The sequence below is a fragment of the Cygnus olor genome, chromosome 16 (assembly GCF_009769625.2).
Source record: "Cygnus olor isolate bCygOlo1 chromosome 16, bCygOlo1.pri.v2, whole genome shotgun sequence".
Taxonomy (NCBI): domain Eukaryota; kingdom Metazoa; phylum Chordata; class Aves; order Anseriformes; family Anatidae; genus Cygnus; species Cygnus olor.
In genome coordinates this window covers 15251121-15271318 of record NC_049184.1, presented here as the reverse complement: position 1 = coordinate 15271318, position 20198 = coordinate 15251121, and the positions used below count along the sequence as shown (strand labels likewise).

Genomic DNA, 20198 nt, shown 5'->3' with positions numbered 1-20198 from the left:
AGAGGTGCGTCCTCCAGGCAGCCCTGCATTGCCTTGTCTAGTTCCCCATGCACTTCAAATTATGCAGAGTTCAAAAAAAATCCTCTGTCAGACTCATTAAAACTGAGGGATTGCTCATTTTTAAAATCTATAAAGCCAACTGCCATTTATTTGATCCAAGTTTTTAAAATTTTGCAGCTAACACAACATAGCCCAAGTGTTCAACTGCAAGAAGCAAGGCTGTCCACTTCAGGCTTATGCTTCAGATACATAAATTAAGAGTAACATCAGCTTATTATCTGATCTGTCTTACCAGTAGCTTTTCAGAAAGCTGCATCTCTTCTGGAAGTGAATGGCAGCACCCTGCCAAGTGCCTGTGTTGTAACTACGCTCTTACATAACCTGTGTAGTACAGCCGGGAAATGTCTCCTTAACATGTGATGACAAGGTTATTTTTACAGTATCATGGCAACAGGTTTTATGATCTGACATGTTTCCATAGTAGTAGCAGCAGAGGGATCAGGTGCCCGCCTTCCTTAAAAGCTTCGTTTTGCTATGCAGAATGTGTTTAGCTGCTTTCTTTTCTCACAGTCTGTGTAGGTTGCAGGTGGTCAGCTGAGAAGCCAGCATCACTTTTGAGTGTCTTGTGTCGGCCATTATGAAATGTTTTATTCAAGCCTGTTGCAGCCTCCCAGCTGGGGAATCCTTAGGAAAGAAGCTCAGCAGTCTTGTGCTGAGGCAGCCATGTCCAGAGAGGAATGGGAACTGCTGCTGCATATGAGGAAGAGAGGGAGAGACACCACGAACTTCACCTATGGTGATCTCCCAACCCAAGCTTGGTATCGGCCTTACACTGTCTGCTGCGCAGAAAGAGTCCTGAAAAGCTGCTTCAGTTGTTGCTTCCTGTCATTATAGCAGCCTGCAATGAAAATATCAACAGGGGAGTTGCACATGACCTTACCCTTCATGCCTGTGAAGGGTAAGGTAATTGCTGTACTCGTGTTTTATTAGTTAGGAACTACAGGCAGCATTGATCGTATGCACACTGAGCACTACAAAATAAACTTAAGATACATTAGCCTCTTGGAAGTATGACTTCAGAATCCATGTGCTACTTCACAACAGTAACATACGCAGCTAGCTTTAGGGGAGTGCTTAGTAAATGGTTACCACAATGATTGTAAAGCAGATTTTCTGCAAAACTGACATATGAAAAAAAAAAAAAACTCTGCAGTGACTTAAAACTTGAAAAGCAGGGCTATAAACAAAGTTGTTCCCCCTACGTTTATGTGCTTGTTTTCAACAGTGCTTCTGCAGTCTGGTTGCTTACATCTGCTTTTGGAAAATGTTCCTTTTGGACCCTTAATCTCAGAGTCCACACTCCCTGTTCTCTTGTTCTCTAGTGAAAGGTGCGTGCTCTCCTCTTGTTGAGGAAAGGATGTGAGTAGGGCACCCTGCTAGTGCTGGGTGAGTACGTACCTAAATGTGTGTTTGCCATGAAGTTCCCATTCACCGGGGTACCCAGGTTTCCCTCTCTGCTGACAGGCCCGTCGTTCCATATCAGATCAAAGCCTCCAACACGCTTCTCCTTCCCTGTCAGCCTACAACATCAAATACATGAACTGAAGTACCTGAGTAATGATTATCCGTCTGTGCACGGGAATAAACTCCCTGTCAGAGACAAAGCTGAACAGCTGAAAGCAGTGGACATCTTCCTACTATTAATATCCAAGGTTAGCACAGTTGTAAAGTCAATCACAAAGTGATGCAAGACGAGCTTCTTGGAACAGATTGCTCCAGAAGCGATAGGTGTGGGAGGCACAATGCAGAAGAAACTGAAAGAGTTCTTGTGCAAGTCCCAGCTCTAACACTGACTTAATTCTCTTTGCAACCCTGGGCTGTTTTGTTTTCCCCACTGAAGTGGCAGTAGGCTTGCTTGCTTTGCTCTGTTTCTGGAAATTCGTTATTTGCCAGTTATAAAGCTTAGAGCATTACAATCGGTTGCCAAGAATAGACAGGACAGAAACAGACCACCCGTTTCACACATTAATAAAAACCCTCAGAAGGTAATAAGCTTCTTTGCCCACCTGCCTTCCATGTCCACAATATGAAGCGTGTCTTTGAGAAGATGACACTTGAGTTCATAGTCTTCCTGGCTACTGGCAACAAGGGAAGGTGAAGCATTTACCTCCAGAAGCCAGCTGAGGAGATAAGACAAGAGTAACTTAGGGGGAAACAGGCAGTTTTGCCAGTGGTTCATCTAACAGAAGCGTCCATCCGCAATAACCCTCCTGCCTGCTAGCAGGATAATAAGTGTGAAGCAATAGGAAATCTAACCCCAAATCTCTTTACCACACACCGAGCCAAAGAACATTCTGAGCTTATTGCAAAGTTTCTATTCCTGTTCTCAATAGTAATAAAGAAAAAATCCCTCTAGCATCCAGAAAGTCATGCAAGTTAAAACCAAACTCTAGACGAAGCAGTAAACACTGAGGGTAATTCACAGGATAAGCACTAACCCGTTTTAGTGGAAGAATGCAAATGTGTCCTGGGAACAGTTTGCTAGCACAACAGTGTTCAAATAGCTCTCCTACGAGAGCCAAGTAAACATAGCAAACAGCAGCAGTGGCCTCTAAGTACTGTAACATCAATGGCTTTTATTCCGATTCACCACTTGGATTTGTTTCCTGACGAACCGAAGTCACTCCAGATGCTCATGTGCATGCTGCCTAAGCACTAATTCGGTTTCAGGCTACGAACAGAGTAGACTGTACAAATTAGAGCTACCAGGACCACAGCTGAGTCGCATTTACTTGCTCATTTGAGATAAAGCTGTCCCCAGTGGCACTACGTGAAATATTAGACTGATGCTGACAGGACACAGGGCTGTAACAGGTATGCCAGCTACTATATGTTGTAAGAGGAAACAGTTTAAAAAAATTAGAGACACTTCATAAGAGAACACCATCAACATAAGTCATATCTGAGGGATATTTCCTTACCTACGGTACTATTTGCATTTTATATGATTAAGGCTGAAAGAATTATCCAATTTAATTGTCATTTCTGAAGTACTACTTGCTGTTTCTATTTTTCTCAACTCATGTAATGACAAATCAGTTGCACTTTCAGGTTCCTGCTGTTGCAATACTTGGGTTGTGTATGCAGCAGATAAAAATCTGAGAATTTCAGCTGAACATTTAGTCATATTTTTCACTTAGTGAATAAAAGCTGTATTTAAAGATATCTAAATAGAGTCAAATTACGTTTTCAAGTTTTTTGGGAGGAGGGGTTGTTTGGTTGTTTTAAACATCCTCAGCTCCTGTGAGGCCTCTTTTTTTCCCCCCCCCAATTAACAAAAGGCATCTCTTCCAGTTGGGGTCTACCTTTTAGACAGTGTACCACAGACACAGGGGGCATGTTTTAGTGCTAGCAGCCTAATGGTGCTGGCTGGGCGTTTATCATTGCCGATGGGACGCTGCTGCTCATGTGTATTGCAGCAGAAGAGATGATAGTAACCCTCCCACCTCCCGCAACTGCTGTGATACATTGATACTTTGGGGGAAACACATCACAGAAATAACCAAGTTAGCAGGTTTCCACAATGCAGTGCTAGAGATCCTACAGACAAACTCACATGGTGCTGATCCCTTTTAATACACCCTGACACTCTGAGCAAAACCAGCTGTATTCCTTCTGTATTTCAGCTTCCTGTGCTTAAAACAATTCAAACCTCTCCATGCTTCACTTGCAGTTCCTGGACTGGCTCACTCGTAGCCAGCCTGCAAGCAGCTATCTACGCAGAAGACAGAAGCATCTCGAGGTGTCCCCACCACCACAGGGAAAGCAGCTGGCCTGCTGCTATAATCCCTTTTATGTTCATTAACACCCTTACGGTTTCAGATCCCGATCGATCAAGATGTCATAGCCGTAGAGCTCAAAGCAATGCTTGTCACTGATAATCACTTTCTGAACGCTCTGGAGGCTCTTGATGAAAATGTTGTCCATATCCGCGAAGAGAACTTCCACCGATCCTGGTCCATGCTTGGCAGTCAAGTACTGCCTGAGCTGCTGAATCATCCACTTGCAGCCCTGAGACATCCAAACACAATTATATTAAGCTGTTCACAGTGGATGAACACACATTTTATCTGCATGATTTTCAGTCATCACTCCATAATCTCTACAGCCAAGCAAGAATTCTTAGTAAAAACCCAGAGACCAGAAGGCAAGGGCCACTAACCCCACGCTGCAGTTAAGCGATTCAAGCTTGATTATTGTACAGCTATAAGGGGAAAAAAAAAAAAAGTCTCCAGGTCCCCATCACAAGTTCCCAAACAGCAAATCACCATCTTATCTTCTGTCAGGGTATTGCAGAGACCCTCCTTTCCATACAGATGAGAGATTTATAAGAGGGAATACACTATAAAAATGGAAGTTCAACACAATCCTCTGTTACTCTCAAATGTCAACCCTCATCTCAGATTCAGTAGGAATCTGACATCTCATTTAAGATTATTTTCTTTCAGCTGCCACCTCTTGAGACACGAGGCTTAAGAGTGACAGTTGTGTGCAGCAATGCTAACCTTGTTGTATCACTGAGGTCTTAGAAATGAAGGGCCAAGCGATAAGGTATCTACAGCTCAGAAGAGTTCTAAGCAGAAAGCTATTAAAGTCAAAAACATCAGCCTTGTAGATGAGCAGACGGCTGCAATGCAATAGTTAAAGCAGAACGCTTGCCCAGCCTCTCTCCTATAAATGAGATCACATTTATGGGTGTCTGGAGACAAGGCAGCACATTTAAGTGGCTGCCGCACATGTCCGCGGCATGGCAGCTGGCATGATGAGGTCAGCTTGCTCGCATCTGCCAGAAGAGCCCAAATGGCAGGCATCAGGGGAATAGTCTGCAGACAACACACACTTGCTCACCTTCTCGGGATCATAATCTGGAGCAGTCTTTTGCACTGCCACATTGGTGAGATGAACATCTGGCATAAAGCAGAGATAAGGATCAAAGACACAGAGACGCTGAACAAGTAAATACTGAATTTTTACTCTACACCATCCTCCTTTGCCGCAGTACCAATTAATTATCCTCCCTGTCTGTAATCAGAGGCTTCAGCCACCTGAGCTTATATACAGCACTGCATGATATCTTACTAAGAATTGCAGGAAAAAATAAAAAAAGAGCAGTCACTTTCCAAATATCACTCTCAAAAGAGTGACTGCCCTGAACCAGCCGTGTACCCCCTGGCTGGCATGAAGCTCTTCATATAAGCGTGCCTCCAGACCCCAGTGCACTCCCACCCAAGACCGTCTGCTGTACCTCCATCCTGGTACAGCTTTGGGTCATTCAGAGCATGCTTGAACTCTGAACTTTCACTGAGAGACGTGATGGATTTTCCTGTCTCCTAAGCCATCAAATTAAGGTCAGATACCTTTTGGGAAGATGTGTTAATCAAGTAAAAGCTATCAAACTCAATACAGTAACAAGCGTGACACATAGGAAATCAAATAGTTCTATGCCGTGAATCACCCTGTCCTTCCATTCTCTGAAGCTAAGGAAGAAGAAAGCCTGCCAAAATTCCACCACTAACAGTAAAATCAGGACTGACATTTCAGCATGGGTTCCTAGCTGATTTGTCAAACTGACATTTCCCGTGATCTGGTGACACCAGCCTTCCAGTGAAAAAAAGACAGGAGAAACAGAATAACAGTGGCAACAACACGACAGGAGAATCCTGTGGGTGTTTGCAGGTGTCAGAAGTGACAAGGTTCATCTGATATATCTAATACCGAGCAGTAAAATTCTACATTTCTTTTCTCATCCCTCCTTACCACACACAGAGACAGGTAGGATACAGTGATCATCTATGCTATTCAGAGTAAATCGTGTATTGGAAAAGCGAGCAAATCCATCTCTGTATAACCAGGCCTTCAGTGGGATGTACTGGGAGAAAAGGAAAGGAACAACTGAGCACTGAGGAAAAAAATCCAGTTTTGATGTTAGAATTTAATAACAGTGGCTTGCACTTACAGATGTCACTAGAACATAAACTCTCAAGTCAAACTTTCGACCTATGAAGAACAGAAAAATAATGCAATACAGTTGTCGATACCACTGCCTAGAAGTACCCAATATCAGTTTATATCTAAATAAGCACGCAAAGGTAAAGGATTGAAAATCATACTTTTTTTTTTTTTTAGAATCAGGAACTTTGTGAACATTTATCTAATATTAAAATAAAAACACCAGTAGGGCCACTATTCCAGGTCAATGACTATTTACAAGTTTCTGGAAAAATAATGCAAAGCTTAAGCAAGCATCCCTTTGCATTCTTCTGATGAATATTTGGGCATGCACGCTAGTGGTGTAATGATCCGTCTAAGAGCGACAGCACACTCATTAACATGTTATGCATTGAACTAGTCCCAGTGGTTGTTCACCGAGTCACTTCTACATTCTCACAAGCCTTTCCTCAGCAAGCCAATTAGTTACCACACCACAGATATCGATGCTGCAGATTATTTACAGTCACTTATAGGCACAGAAACAGGTCACTCCAGGAAGTTAGCCACATACAGTTCAGCACAGAGAACAACCTACGGTGTCCTTTCCATCCAGTGGGAATCCCATAGGTTAGGCTAATTTTTCCCCAAACCAGAAAAGCAGAGGCTTAGATGGGCATCTTACCTCCTATTAAGTATGGGTTTTCAATATATTGCTGGGCTACATAAGTTTCTATTTGTGTTTCATCTTTCTGCTCATCTGCACGGACACCATCCTGTGAGAGAAACAACATGCAGTTTCCCCTTTCAAGAAACTGTTTTTCCACCATCTTTCCCCATATACACTCCATTGTTTTGGAAGCTCTGCCTCCATTTAAGAAGTCAGATCCCAGATAAAATATACAACGATTTGGGAAAACCCACCGTAAGAAGCTTTGTTGTCACTCGGGGGAACAGCAAAGGAATATTGCAGAGGAGGACAGAACAAGTCATTGGCAAAAACAGGGGATGAAAGAATAGAAAGAGAACAAAATTCCAGTTGGGCATCGCCTAAAGAGAAGACAGTTTTTCTCACCTTCTTCCAGTCAATGATATCCTTCAGTTTTCGGAACAGGAAGATTCCTTTACCTTGTGACCTGCCAACCTACAGCGTGGAGAAGCAGTTACTTGCTTTCACGTTAGGATTTCCTGCTGTTCCCCAGAGTTTCAGCATAGCAGCCCTGCATAACCTGATTCATCATCTGTTTGTATGCAAGCGTATTTATTTAATGTTATGGGGACAGGGAGAAAACGAAGGGATCCAACAACAGCTCTCAAGTGCTAAATGCTCAGATTACAAGTGTTAGGAGAATTCCTGGTGGAAAGGGCAAAGCAGGCAGACAGCCTATGGGGAAGTTCCATAGTAACGAATAAACAACTCTGTCACATGCTTGCAGAAATATAAGTAACACAACATATGTTGTTGGGAATTTTTAAGTCACACTTGAAATTTGTGTATGCTACAGAACTTAATTAAACAGGAAAGTCATGAAAGATGTCAGAGAACTACGGCAAGCAAGAGCAGAACAAACCAGAAGAGAGCCTAGTTTGTGCTATGTATTAAAAGCAAGTTAAGAGTGGCCCGGATAAGCCACCTGAGAAGCAAGACTCCCCAGAACACTTTCAAAGGAAGTCCAGATTCCTGCAGTCCTGGGATCTGGCACCGTGCATGTCCTGACCTACGGTACCCAAGCGTGGGAGTAGGCAGGCCAAGACATCACTACGTGGGGCTGCTGAAGAGCGCAGACCGACAGAACGAGCACCAGAGTTATTTTCACTTGTTTGTGAGCTTCTGAGGTCAGTCGCAAACTATTTCGTTTAAGTTGTTGGTAAAGTCCCAGCAATCACAGGCTTTTCATATATCCTTGTTTACCGTATGCTGTTTTTTTCCACCATTTTAATTGAGGTTGTGGGCATAAAACTCAGCTTAATATAAGGTTTTCTATTGACAATTAACACACTCCCATTTGCAGAGTTGGATAATCACTAGCTGCTGTCCTCCTGGCTGTAATTCGCATGTTAGTTTGCATAATTACCTCCCATTCTCCTCTCAAAAGGATGCCCTTACTGATGGGTCTGACTCGCAGCTACGGCAAGTTGTCCTGTCCCAACCTTCTTGCCAGACCTACTGCACAAAGCAACGTGCCCGTCCTCTCGCAGTCCCACAGATCAGTGTATTTTTAATTATGCACCATGGCATGATACTCATGATGTTATACAGCTTGAATCAACTGGCAGAAGCAAGACATTTCTCAGCTTTACATTGTAATTTGTAAAGGAAATAGTACAATTTTTTCTCGGTTCCCAAGGACACTGGCTAAATTGAAAGTTGCTTCATTCAGCACAGTTCCACCTAGCTGTAAGTTTTGTGGGACAGATTTGATTCAGAGCATGAGGCTACACTTCAGGTCTCTAACTACAGAGCATAAAAAAAAGTAATGCCAACCAAATCCACCCCGATTTACACTCCAGGCTGCTCGTGGAGTTTTCTGTCATCCTAAGAACGTTAAGAGATTAAAGTCCACTCGGTATGTTGGCTGGATTTACAAGGGCTGACATCTAATGTAGTGGGGTTTCCTTGAAACCAAACAGATGTTTTCATAGCTCCATCTTTAGGAGCTGCCCTAAAACACTGCTTAACCAGAAGCCCGATTAGACAGCTGCCCTACATACACACACACCTTCTTGTACACCTGCAGCTGAACTGGAATATTTCAGAGCATGAACTTGGCCGTAGCCCCATAGCAACAATCCCTAAGAGCACAATCTGTTCCTACACACAAAAATCGTGGGCTTTATACCTTCACCATTGAGTTAACTTTGGCTCTACAAATAAAATGAGCTGTTTTTCAACTGCTGAAATAAATTATGACACAAAAGGAAGTGTTTTGGTAGTACGTGTTGGCCAGGAAACTGGACAGAAGTATTGCTGCTCCTAACCACCTTGCTACATGTCATTATTCCTGTGGGTTTCCTACATATTTTCCTCTCCTTCCACAGGATGAAGGCATCCATTCATCTCTGTCTCACTTTCCTCAGAGGAACATACACTTACCGGTTTCATTATCCAAGTGATGCCAGGCTTCTTGCGAAATTCTTCCACAAACAAATGGTACTCTGAAGGCATTTCAAATGTCTTTGGAAAAAAGTCACATTTTGCTGCCTCAAGCTTTCCTGCTTCTCTTTCTAACTGCTTCCGAAACCTCTTCAGGTTCTTCACTAAATAGTTCTTCCGACTCAGCTGGGTAGAAAGAGAAATATAAGGTTAGGTTCAACAGATGCTCACGCAGCCTGACTCACTTTCATTGCCCTTGAGATGTTTCTGGTGACATCTGGGGAATCAACTGCACCACATATGCCTCAGGAAAAAAATAAACAAACGTGGAAATCATTGAGAACTGTTTTTGCTTTGTGCCAGAGAAGGCTTGATTTCAATTTTTATTTAATCTCTGCACAAACAGAGGGAAGCTAGAACAGAGCAGGTTTTACAACCCATGTTTTACCATTTCTAACGTAACCTTTCAGTGCAGTCAGCATACTCATTTCCAGCAGACAGCCCTGTTCAGAACTGCCCACACCAACAGCTGTAATCATGTCTGCAGGCAGGCTTAACCCAAACCACTGCAGCTCCATCGCTCCTCAGATTGCAGCTCCTGTGGCATGATCAGCTGAGCTCGAAGCGTATCCGCTCCTGAACTGCTGCAGGTTACAGACGAGTGTTACAAACCACTGTCAGTCCCCATTTATGCTAACACTGGTGAGCATGAAGGCTCAGAACAGATGCACATCCTGCTCAGCAGCCCTTACTGCTGAAATGAAGTCACCATCCATGACAGGATGGGGGGCAGACCTCTGAGATGGTAAGTTTTAGCTGTTGCAACTAAATCTGCTCATAAATACAAATGAGGTTCCCCAAAATACTGCCCTTTTGGAGGACCTGTTGCAATGCACCAGCCTTAGATGAATATAGGGTAAAAGCTCTCTTTCACTGGGCAAACGAGAACACGTATGTCCAATCCTAATGCACCGGAATTGCAGGAGATCCCACTTGGAAACGTGTCAGGAAACTCACCTTCACCTACAAACAGGAAGGGCTGTATTTTTAACTAGACCCCCTTACACTACTGGTTTTGTAATTTTCAAGAGTCATGGACTTGCTGGTGCTTACTGAATTGGGAACAAGGTAAAACGGTGTCACGATCCAGAGCAAAGCCCTACCTGAGGCACAAGGATGTTGATACATTCTGAAGGTTTATCAGAGCTGTAAGAGAAGCCAGTTTTCATGGTGGAAAACATTACCAGGTATTTCCAGTCATAACCACTTCTCGTGGAAACTTACTGACAAGTTAAAAATACCTCCTCAAACCCTCCTAGTTTCACTCCACCTTTGAGGGGTTCTTACCTCATAGTGATTGCGAAAGTGGCAGATGCGAACATGCTCCTCCATGTACGTGTGGTCAAAATTCTCCCGAAGCCAACTGACATCACACCAGAGAAAATCCCACTCCTCCTCGCTGGGGAGGAAGGCCCCCATGCAGAAAGCACCGCACTTACCCGGGGTCACCACCGCCCACAGCCACCTCTCCTCCCCGCACCTCCTACACCAGAGAGAAGCTGCTCGGGCGGGGGGCGTCCTCCCCATCTTTAAAGTCAGAAGGGGAGAAAATTCAGGATTCCCACCCCCAGGCCTGCCTCGACCTACGCAAAGCCAGGATCTGGGGGCACAACCTGGGGAGCACTATGGGGCTTCTTTGGGCCAGGCACGCAGCAAAGCACAGCCCAGGCCCCAGCTAGCTCCCGGGGACCCCCAGCCGCCCCGGGGACCCCCAGCCGGCCCCCGGGGGACCCCAGCCGGCCCCACCGGGGACCCCCAGCCGGCCCCACCGGGGACCCCCAGCCGGCCCCACCGGGGGACCCCCAGCCGGCCCCACCGGGCCGCTGCCGAACGGGACGCGGCGAGAGGGACCCCCCACGGCCGAGGGCAGCGGGGCCAGGCCTCGCTTACTCCTTCGCCTGCTGCCAGCCGGGCCGCCGGCGCAGCACATCCAGGACGGGCCCGGCGAGGCCGCACTTGAAGCGGACGCAGGGGCGGGGGAGGCCGGAGGGCGGCGGGGGCGGGAGCGGGGCGGCCCCGCGGGCAGAGCCGGCCGTGCTGCCCGGCCCGGCCCCGCCGCGCTCCGCCGGGCGCTGCTTCGGCCTCTTCGGGGCGCGGGGAGCGGCGGCCTGCGGGGAGAGGAGCGGAGAGGCGAGGCGGTGAGAGGACGAGGAGGAGGAGGAGGAGGAGGAGGAGGAAGGCCGGGGGGCAGCGGCCTCACCCTCAGCCCCGCCATGGCGCAGGCCCCGCGGGCCGCGGCCGTCCCCATGGCAACCGCAGCGCAGCAGGGGGCGCCCGCGGCCCCGGGCCTGGGGGGGGGCGTCCCCTCGGGCCTGTGGGGTCCCCCTGCCGCCCTCCCGGTCACCCCCAGAGCCCCCAGTTCCAACCCCTGGGCCCCTAACGCAGCCCCGGTGTCCCCAGGGTGCTGGGTTGTCCTGGCTCCTTGCCCAGCCCAGGGGGGGAGCGCTGTGGGGTTGTCCCCTGCCATGGGGTTGTCCTTTGCTATGGGGTTGTCCTTTGCTATGGGGTTGTTCCTTGCTGTGGGGTTGTTCCCTGCCCCGGTGACACCAAGAGGGCAGCTGCCACCCCAGCAGGGCACACGGGGCAGGGGCTGCAGGGGACCGGGTCCCCGCAGGGGCTGGGAGTCCTGCCCGGCTGAGGCCGGGGGCGCAGGCCAGGCCCCGACCTGCCCCTGGGAGCTCTGCAGCTCTGTCACCGCCTCGCAGGGACGGTGACAACGCTTCCCAGTCCCCTCAGCGCTCAGGTCTCGAAAAGAACCCTGACTTTGCTCAGGTGCAGGCGACGCGGGAGGGAGGGAGCAGCCCTGAGGCGCCGGCTGGGCGCTCGCCGTCTGAACCTGGCCTCTTGCCCGTGCTCAGGTGACGGCACCCGCTGGCACTGCCCGATCTGTGGGGACAGAAGGGACGTTTCCCCCGGGAGGAGAGGCGTCTTGTCTTGCCTGTGTGCGGGTGGGTATGGAGCTGCTGCTGCTGTCAGCCTGCGGTTCTCCTGCAGCGCGGGAGCTGGGGTCTTGTACCCCCACGGCAGGCACAGGGAGGGTCGGGCATGCCACCGGGCGCTTGGCTGCGTGGCCAAACAGACTGTCCTTGATCGAGCAGGACAAAGGTTTTGTTCTTCTCTTCACACTGCAGCCTTGTCCGGCCGTGCTGGCAGCGGCGGCCGTCAGCAGACAGCGCACCCAGCGCTCCCACACCACCGCTCAGAGGTGGAGTTTCTCCTCCTTTGTCTCCTCCCGGTAAGAAGGAGCAGTCGGTGCGAGGGAGGCGGGTGCTGGGGAAGGGCTTCAGCAGGAGCCTCAGGGGAAGTGGCCAAGGTCTCTCCTGTCCGGGAGAGCCCGCTGCTGCCAGGGGATTGGCCTCCGTGTGCTGGAATCGAGCCCCCTGTGACAAGCGGCTGTCCCGCAGGAGCAAGCTCTTCATGACGGAAACCCTCCCAGGGAGCGTCCGGAGCAGCTTCGCCTGGGGACAGGGCGGACGGTAGCATCAGGGACAAGGACACCTGCTCCCCGCCCCTCCCAGGGCGCGTCCTGCAGACCATGGGAAATGGCATGAGCAAGGTAAAGGGAGCGCTGGGGTGCAGCTCTGCAGAGCCGGGCGCTGCAGGTCAGGCTTGCAGTGCTGGAGGTGGGGGATGTTGGTCTGGTTCTGTTTGCTCTGCGATGCCGAGCAGCGTTTCGCGTGCCAGGGAGCCTCCCCGCCGATGCTGAAAGCGGCACCAGGCACGGCTGCTGGAGGAGCTTGTTTACCTGCAGGCTGAGCAGAATCAGATGAGAAGCAGGCAGAGATGCTGTGTGAAGCTGCAGCTCGGACTTACCCTGCAAGCCACCTCCGGCCACTTCTGTCAGGGCATGCCTGGTTTGAACAGCACTACCGGGTTCACGCCAGAGTGTGGAGGACGGGAGGTCACAGAAACCCCTCCAAGGGAGGGAGGAAACTTTCAACCCCTTTAAAGCAAAGGCACAAGATCCCAAGCACACACCAGCAGCCCTATTAGACCCTGAGGGTGGTGTAGTGCCACATACCGTGCTTGCCAGCACTGGGCTCTGCACAGCGCTCAAAGCATTGCTTGACAGAGGGGACAGGCACTATTTCCTGCTTGTCTGAGCTTTTCCCAGGTCACAGGTGAACGGAGACATCTTTATGCTTTAAACATCCCCTCCAACCTAAAAAAACTCATTATCTGGGAAAGTTTTCAGTGTTGTAGACAGAGCTGCAATGCCCCATTTTATTCAGCGAGGAGTGGATCAGAAAGTTACAGGGACAGGAATGTGCCATTATTCATGGCTCAGCGTCCTGCCCCTGGGAGCTGGCCTTGCTAAATGGCTCTTGTGCCATCTCATTTGCAGTGCAGTTGCTGAAAGTTAAAGGCGCCCTGTCGATATAAAATTGATCTAAAATTTAAGGAATCATAAAAAAGATCTTTAAGCTGTTAGAGCAATAGAAATGTTTCCAAACATGAGCAGTGAGATAAGTGCAAGCAAAACTTTATTTGTAGAAATCCTCTCTGCTTGCCCAGGTCCCAGCCCACCAAACACGCAGCAGGGAGAAGCTGGAAGTGAGCCTGAGCGCACACAAGTGTGCACAGGCTGTTAGCCCTCATTTTCCAAGATGGGAAAAAGGATAATATAAAATAGCTAAGGGTAGGAATGGATGCAAGGTGTCTCACTTCTGTAATCTGGAGTGCTGTTAATAGAGGCACTGTCAAGTAATTATCTTTTCATCGTAAGAAGTGAAATTTTGCAAGACAATTACTTTTAAGGCACAGTGTTCAGAGAAATCTGTCCCAGGCCTGTTAGAAACGGGCTCCCTGGGGAGCACAGGGAGCAGAGCAGAGCTGGGGGCTGTGCGGAGTGTGTGATCACTCCCCACTCTGCCAGCGCTGGCCAAGGCTGTCCTGGGTCACGTCCTCCAGCTTCCCTGGGTCTGCTGCTTCCTCATGCCTCGAACAGCAGGATGAGCACAGGTCAGGGGCGCAGTCTGAGGCTGCGTTAAGGTGCGTGCAGCTTGCTGAGCTCAGATAAAAATAGATAGATAATGAGCAAAAGGAGCAATAAGAAATCACTAAAGAAAGTGACAATGGAATTGATAAGGGAGCAATAAGAGAGACATGGCAGACTTCCAGTGCCTGCAAGGGCCTGGAGCATGAGGCAGGAAGGCAGAATGGGGCTGCCACTGGTGTGGCCAAAGATCAGTTGGGCTGGATGTCAGGCACCGAGCTGCATTGCTGCTGCTGCAGGCCTCGAGGCAGCGAGGTGACAGCGGACAGGTCATTTAGCCATTCATTTTGGTGGCAGCACTTCTGCCTTTCCAGCTGTGGCTGGGCTCACCAGTCTGAGCCCCTCTGCAGGCTCTGCTGGTTTGCCACAGCCCGTGGCTGTGTGGGCTGGAGTGGCCGGAGTCCAGGGGAGGAGAGGCGAGTGGTGGATGCTGCTGGTTCCCTCTGTGTGCTTCATCCTGGCCTCTGCTATGCTCGGGCAGAGGTGGTGGCAGGGGCAGGTTGGAGCAAGGAGCCCCAGCGCAGTGGGTACCAGGGGCTGCGTTAGCTGCTGACAGACTGACACCTCTTCTCTGTGTCCTGCAGATCCTCCCCGGCCTTTACCTGGGAAACTTCATCGGTAAGCAGAGCCCCACGCCGCGGAGGAGTCCTTGAGCCGGGCAGCTCTGTCTGCCCCAACCCCACAGGCTCGTGCTGCGAGGGAGCGCGCTGCCTGCACGCCCGCAGCGCCTGCTGCCTGTGCTGCAGGGGTGGGCTGTGCTCGGAGGGTCAGCAGCAGGCACTCAGCTTCCCCACGGCTTGTCCCAGCCACATCAGGAAGGCTTAGGGGCTCCCGGGTGCTTGAGTGCACGATGCTTCCTCTTCCAGCTGAGGGATAAAAGCTGCTCTCCTGTTGCACTCCCCATCATTCCGGTTTGTTTGAGCCCTGCTCAGGACGTCCCTTTGCCTAGCAGATGGGCCAGCTCCTCCTCCAGCACTGCCTTCCTCTGCCTCCTCTTCCCATCTCCAGCCTTGCTTTCCTTTCCTGGGGAGGGGAAGAATCAGGAGCTCAGGCCTGGGCAGATGCAGGCGCTGAGCCTGTAAACTAAATAGCGTGGAGAGAAGCAGTGGAGAGCTGGAGCTAACTCTGGATAGGATGATGCCTCATCATCCTGGAATGAGGTTTCCTCTGCTACACAGGCGTGCAGTTTGTGTTAGCAACAGCAAGAGAGGAGGCACTGGTGGGAATGCAGGGCAGAAACTCTGCCCTTGCTCTGCTTGCCTTATTTCTCTTTAATAGCTTTCCTGAGATATCAGGAAACTGGAGGAAGAAGCTGAGCAGGGCCGTGACCTTGTCAGGAAAGACCCAGCAGCACCTGGGCAGATGCTGTGACACCAGCCAGAGCAGGGACAGACAGGTTGGAACTGAAAGCCCTCCTGAAAGCCTCGGCCTCCCCCACATTTTAGCAGCGAGTAGGAGGGGGCTGCACATGCTCGGGTGTTTCTCCCAGAGGCTGAGTCGCCCTTCTCACACCGAATCACTGTTTTAATAGGTTTTCACTGTCAGTCACTCATGAGTAAGGGCTGGCATCTGCCATGAAAAACCAGCATTTATCAGAGCTCCTGCCTCCCTAACGGCTCTTTTGACAGTTTGATTCCTGCTGTAAGTGCTGAGAACATTTGAAAACACTGGCATGAATTGCTAAGAAAATGTCGTTAGAACCAGTGTGACAGTCCTGGCTGGCAGCAGCCTGGCCAGAGCACGCTCCTCAGCATCGGAAGGGAACGTTTCAGGGGTTAGGGCTGGAGGAGCTGCTGCTGGCTGGGTGCTGTTTGGGAGCCCTGTGGGGAGCGCACCCAGGGGTACCCGGCTCCCGAGCCCTTCACAGAGGTTACTGCAAGCAACCACTGATGTTTTATCTTGGCCTGGTGCCACCAAAGCATTGCTCTACCAAGAAATTCAGGGTGATGACAGAGATTTAAGGCCCGCTAAATTAAGCTCTGACAGCTCATAGAGACATTTTCTCCGACTGAAAGCATTTTCCAGCCATAGTAAGCCTTTACAATCGTGTCACTAATTGCCGTCATTCTGCCTGCCAGAGCCGGGTGGGAAGGTGACAGCTGATGTACGAGTCCATGGACAGAGGGTCCCCGCCTCCCTCCCCGCTGCACGCACACACAAGGCATGGACTCTAATGTGAAGCGTGCCTCTTGAGACTCACTTCTATTAAATATTCACATCATGCCATTAGCACATCATGTTTCAGATTCCCGAGCCAAGGTTTCACACCACTCGGAAGTTTAGAAACCCAAAGCTATGAGATGAGAAAATATTAGTACTCATCTCCTGCAGCTTGTGCATGATCAGCTGGTCATGTCATGAAAGGAAAACAGCTACAAAGCTGCTTAGCCAGCAAGATGAGCAGGCTATCGTCACAGCATAATAACTTTTATGCTAGACCAGTGACCAGCATTACAACCAGAGGATGCTGAAGCATTAGTGAAAAGTAGGTCATTTCCCCAGAAAGTTGAGGGTACTTGATCTCTGTGCATGCAATGGCAGAGGGATACATGCAAAGTGCTCCAAATTGCAGCTCAGTTGTTTCCTGCAGACCCCTTAGATACTAAAAACGAACTCGGCCTAAGCCAAGCTCAGTGTTGGTATGAAAAGCTGCAGCTCCGATTCTGCAGCCTGTGAGATAAATCATTTAGGCTGCAGTAGGTCCCATTACCACATGTTGTGGTTGCATGGGAGAGGTGCGGTCACAGAGCACGTTCTTTCCGCCCTAAGCTGGTGGACAAGTAGAGGCAAGTGGGAAGCTGCCTGCTTGCACAAGAGAGTGCTTTCCCATGCAGACGTGAATTCATCCAAGCAGAAGCAGCAAGGTCAAGTGCCTTCGGAGGGAGTAGGTCTCTGTTTTGGTGCCCCGGGTTTGTGTTCCCAGATTTCCAAGAGGCGTTTGCATATTTGCCTGTGACTGCTCTTCTTCCAAGTGCGTTGATGTGCATGGGAGGGGGTGTAATGCAGCTGCTCGTCCCGAGCAAGGCTTTGCGTGCTGGTTTGTCTGCAGGAGAGCGGTGGATGTGCTTGTGGGAGGAGAAGGGTAAGAAACAAATACGTGCTAATATCTACTTTTATCTTTTAGATGCCAAAGACCTGGAGCAGCTAAGCCGGAACAAGATTACCCACATTGTTTCCATCCATGAATCCCCCCAGCCCTTGCTGCAGGTAGGGTCCCATGCCTGACGCCAGCATGCAGATTGCTGCAGCTCTTCCCACGTTGCAGCACCTCCCTTCAGCTCCGAGCATCCCATGGCACGTCCACCTCGCCCCAGCAGCAGAGTCCCAGAGGAGCGAGGCAGCCCCTCTGCTCTGGGAAATTTGCTGGCTTGTGATCATAACCTGGCCTTGAATGCTGATGAGAAACAATTTCCAGCTCTCCAGCTTCATCTTGTTTTCCCACCCTCTGCCACGAGCTTCCTCTTTCCCTGCTGCCCTCCCCGATGCACGTACCGAGGGGGAGAGCAGCCCCATCCCGGCACGGAGGGAAGCTGTGCTGTGGGAATGAAGCCCGAGGGGAGTGCAGGCGAGCAGATTGCAGGACCCCGGTGGCTGAGTTTCTCCTGTTTTCATGTCTTGCAGGACATCACCTACCTCCGTATTCCCCTGCCAGACACACCAGAGGCCAACATGTGAGTACTCAGTGAGGCCGGTGCCCAGACGGGGGCATGCAGGAGCTCGGTCTTTGTGGGACAGCCAGTAGTACCCCGAGCCCTCACGGTGCTGCGTCCAGCTCCTCAAATGCAGCAAGCTGCAGACACGGTGCTGTGGTGCTGGGGACAGCCTCGGGGCCCTGGCAGAGCAGCTTCCCAGCTCAGCAACTGCAGCAGGTCCCAGCCCTGAGCTGAGGCAAGAGGCAGCCCGTCTGCAGTGGGATGCAGAGAAGGAGGGAGCATTCCACCTGGGAGCCTGGGCAGGGCTGCCTGGAGATGGGGGAGAGCAGGGAAGGCGCAGAGCTGGCCAGGAGTGCTGGCACGGTCAGAGATGTGAGCAGCCGTAGGCTTTTTCCTGGGAAAATAGTCCTGAGCTGCTTGGGTCTCAGCAGCTGGTGATGGTGTCTGTAAAGCAACAGGAATTTTATTTTTGTTTGTCTTCAGACACTCAGGGCTGCACCACCTGCAGCCTAAAAATCTGGTTCCACACCTGCAGTCCTTACTCTGTTCTATTTTTCCTGCTAGCAAGAAGCACTTCAAGGAATGCATCAGTTTTATCCACCAGTGTCGCCTGCATGGAGGGAACTGCCTTGTCCACTGGTAAAACTCATTTTCTCATGCCCAATGCCACATTCTTCCCAGCACAGCAGAAGGTCTAGCTGCCAGAACCCCCCACTTCAGCCGCAAGTGTCTGCCAGGGGGTCCCCGTATGCACGAATCCACTCAGGATCCACCATCAGGCTTAGCTGCAGCCTCCAAATGAGCAGGATTTGGGGAGTCCTGGGGCTGGAGAGCTGCTAGAGTGGGGCAGCTTTTTTGCTGTCGTCGAGCAAGTGGGAAGAGAGCTGTTTGGGGCAGGCTTCCAGGCAGCAGCTGATACTTTCACTTCCCCAGGGGAGCGGGGTGTATTTATAGGCACTGATCGAGAGGACCTTGGAAGGGCTTTGGCTTCCCAGAGAGCAAGTTTGCTGAGAAGGGGAACCAAAATAGCTGAAGCACAAGGGTGGAGGAAGGGGCAGGCATGGGGTCAGGGCAGCAGCCGGGAGGGCACACCACGGACAGCCTCCCATGTGCTCGTTCCCGTGCCAGCCTGGCCGGGATCTCCCGCAGCACCACTGTCGTCGTCGCCTACGTCATGGCCGTCACGGAGCTGAGCTCTCAGGAGGTGCTCGAGGCCATCAGAAGCGTGCGACCCGTCGCCAACCCCAACCCTGGCTTCAGGCAGCAGCTGGAGGAGTTCGGCAGCAGCGCAGCCCGCAAGGTGGGAGCGCGAAGGGGACGCAGCCTTTGCCACCCGCACAGCCCTGCGGCTCTGCTCCTCTGTGGCGGTGCCGGCTCGTGGGTCTCAGGGCAGGAACAGAGCCCAGGGGCACCAGATTCCTTCCCGGTGCCCCTTGCTTGCAGGCTTGGTCTTGCACTTTGAAATAAGCATGCTGGGATCTTGTTCTTTCCCCAGATCCGCAGGCACCTGAGGCAGAGGTATGGGTCATCCCCTTTCAATGACGAGGAAGAAATCAAGGCCCTGCTGCCAGTGGGGAGAGGAGCATCCAGAGCAGAGGGAGCTCTGCAAGGACTGGTACCGAGAGCCAGGGACATCAAGAGCACCGCTCCCTTTCTGCTGCGGGTGAAGAGGACGTTCTCCTGCATCCCGGCTTGTCTGAAGTGATCACAGCCCGGGAGGGAGAGCAGCAAAAATCACCTAACAGCCTGGTAAAAACTAAGCTGCAGCACCGCTGGCCTGGAGGGGAAGTGCTGTGCTGCAGAGCCACAGGCAAGCACAGCTCCTTCTCCTCTCTGGGTTCAAGCGTGCCATCTTCTGTCCTGGCTTTCAGCTATCGGGGGAGGGATTCATTTGCACTGCTGCGCTCTGCAGACCACTGCGGGGGTCAGCCCCCTCGTGCCTGGTGTGGGAGGACATCTGGTGAAAGCAGATGACGGTCCCCCGGTCACTGTGGGCTCTGGCTCCAGGCAGAGTGACAGACAGGGCTTCCCAGCAACCAGGTGATGCTGACAGCAGCTTTAGCACTTCAGTACCAGCTGCATGGGCCTCAGGGGCACACGGGGTGCAGGAGAGCTTGCTGACCCCTTGGGGCAGATTTCCCACCAGCATCAAGCTTCCAGAGCCGAGGTGGCTGCGGGGCAGGGGCGTGCGGGTGCCCCGGCGCTCCAGGCCAACCAAGCACAAGCCCTGAGCAAGCACTGCAGCTTTAGGAGTTCATCGCACCCCATTCCCACTGATACCAGGGCACAATCTTTAAATGGTGGGAAATAAATGTTTAACCTAGCCAGACCTCACTAAAGCGGAGCCTTAAGCCATTTTGCTTAAAGACTTTCTATGTCCTCATAGTAATAAACGTCTCTTCTCTGC

At 50.8% G+C, this 20198-nt stretch overlaps 2 protein-coding genes across 6 annotated transcripts; one reads left to right on the top strand and one right to left on the bottom strand.

The window, feature by feature from the left end:
• Positions 1–628: 628 nt before the first annotated feature.
• On the bottom strand, positions 629–12691 carry TTLL9 (tubulin tyrosine ligase like 9). 5 transcript variants are annotated; one of them, XM_040576324.1, is made up of 14 exons: positions 12548–12691; positions 12274–12378; positions 11033–11280; positions 10430–10541; positions 9083–9268; positions 7064–7132; positions 6674–6764; positions 6017–6057; positions 5818–5929; positions 4909–4967; positions 3875–4071; positions 2067–2180; positions 1459–1580; positions 629–898 (listed from the first exon to the last, which is right to left on the bottom strand). In XM_040576324.1, exons 1-14 carry the CDS (start codon positions 12689–12691, stop codon positions 828–830), a joined length of 1671 nt encoding a protein of 556 aa, XP_040432258.1. In that variant the 3' UTR covers positions 629–827. The 5 variants fall into 5 exon arrangements, with proteins under 5 accessions (XP_040432258.1, XP_040432259.1, XP_040432260.1 ...); XM_040576325.1 differs by having other exon boundaries at positions 5842–5929; XM_040576326.1 differs by lacking the exon at positions 7064–7132.
• DUSP15 (dual specificity phosphatase 15) lies at positions 12565–20198 on the top strand. Its single transcript, XM_040576329.1, has 7 exons — positions 12565–12698; positions 14723–14756; positions 17263–17345; positions 17760–17809; positions 18356–18430; positions 18920–19091; positions 19287–20198. The coding sequence occupies exons 1-7, from the start codon at positions 12678–12680 to the stop codon at positions 19494–19496; spliced, it is 645 nt and encodes a 214-aa protein (XP_040432263.1). The 5' UTR covers positions 12565–12677; the 3' UTR covers positions 19497–20198.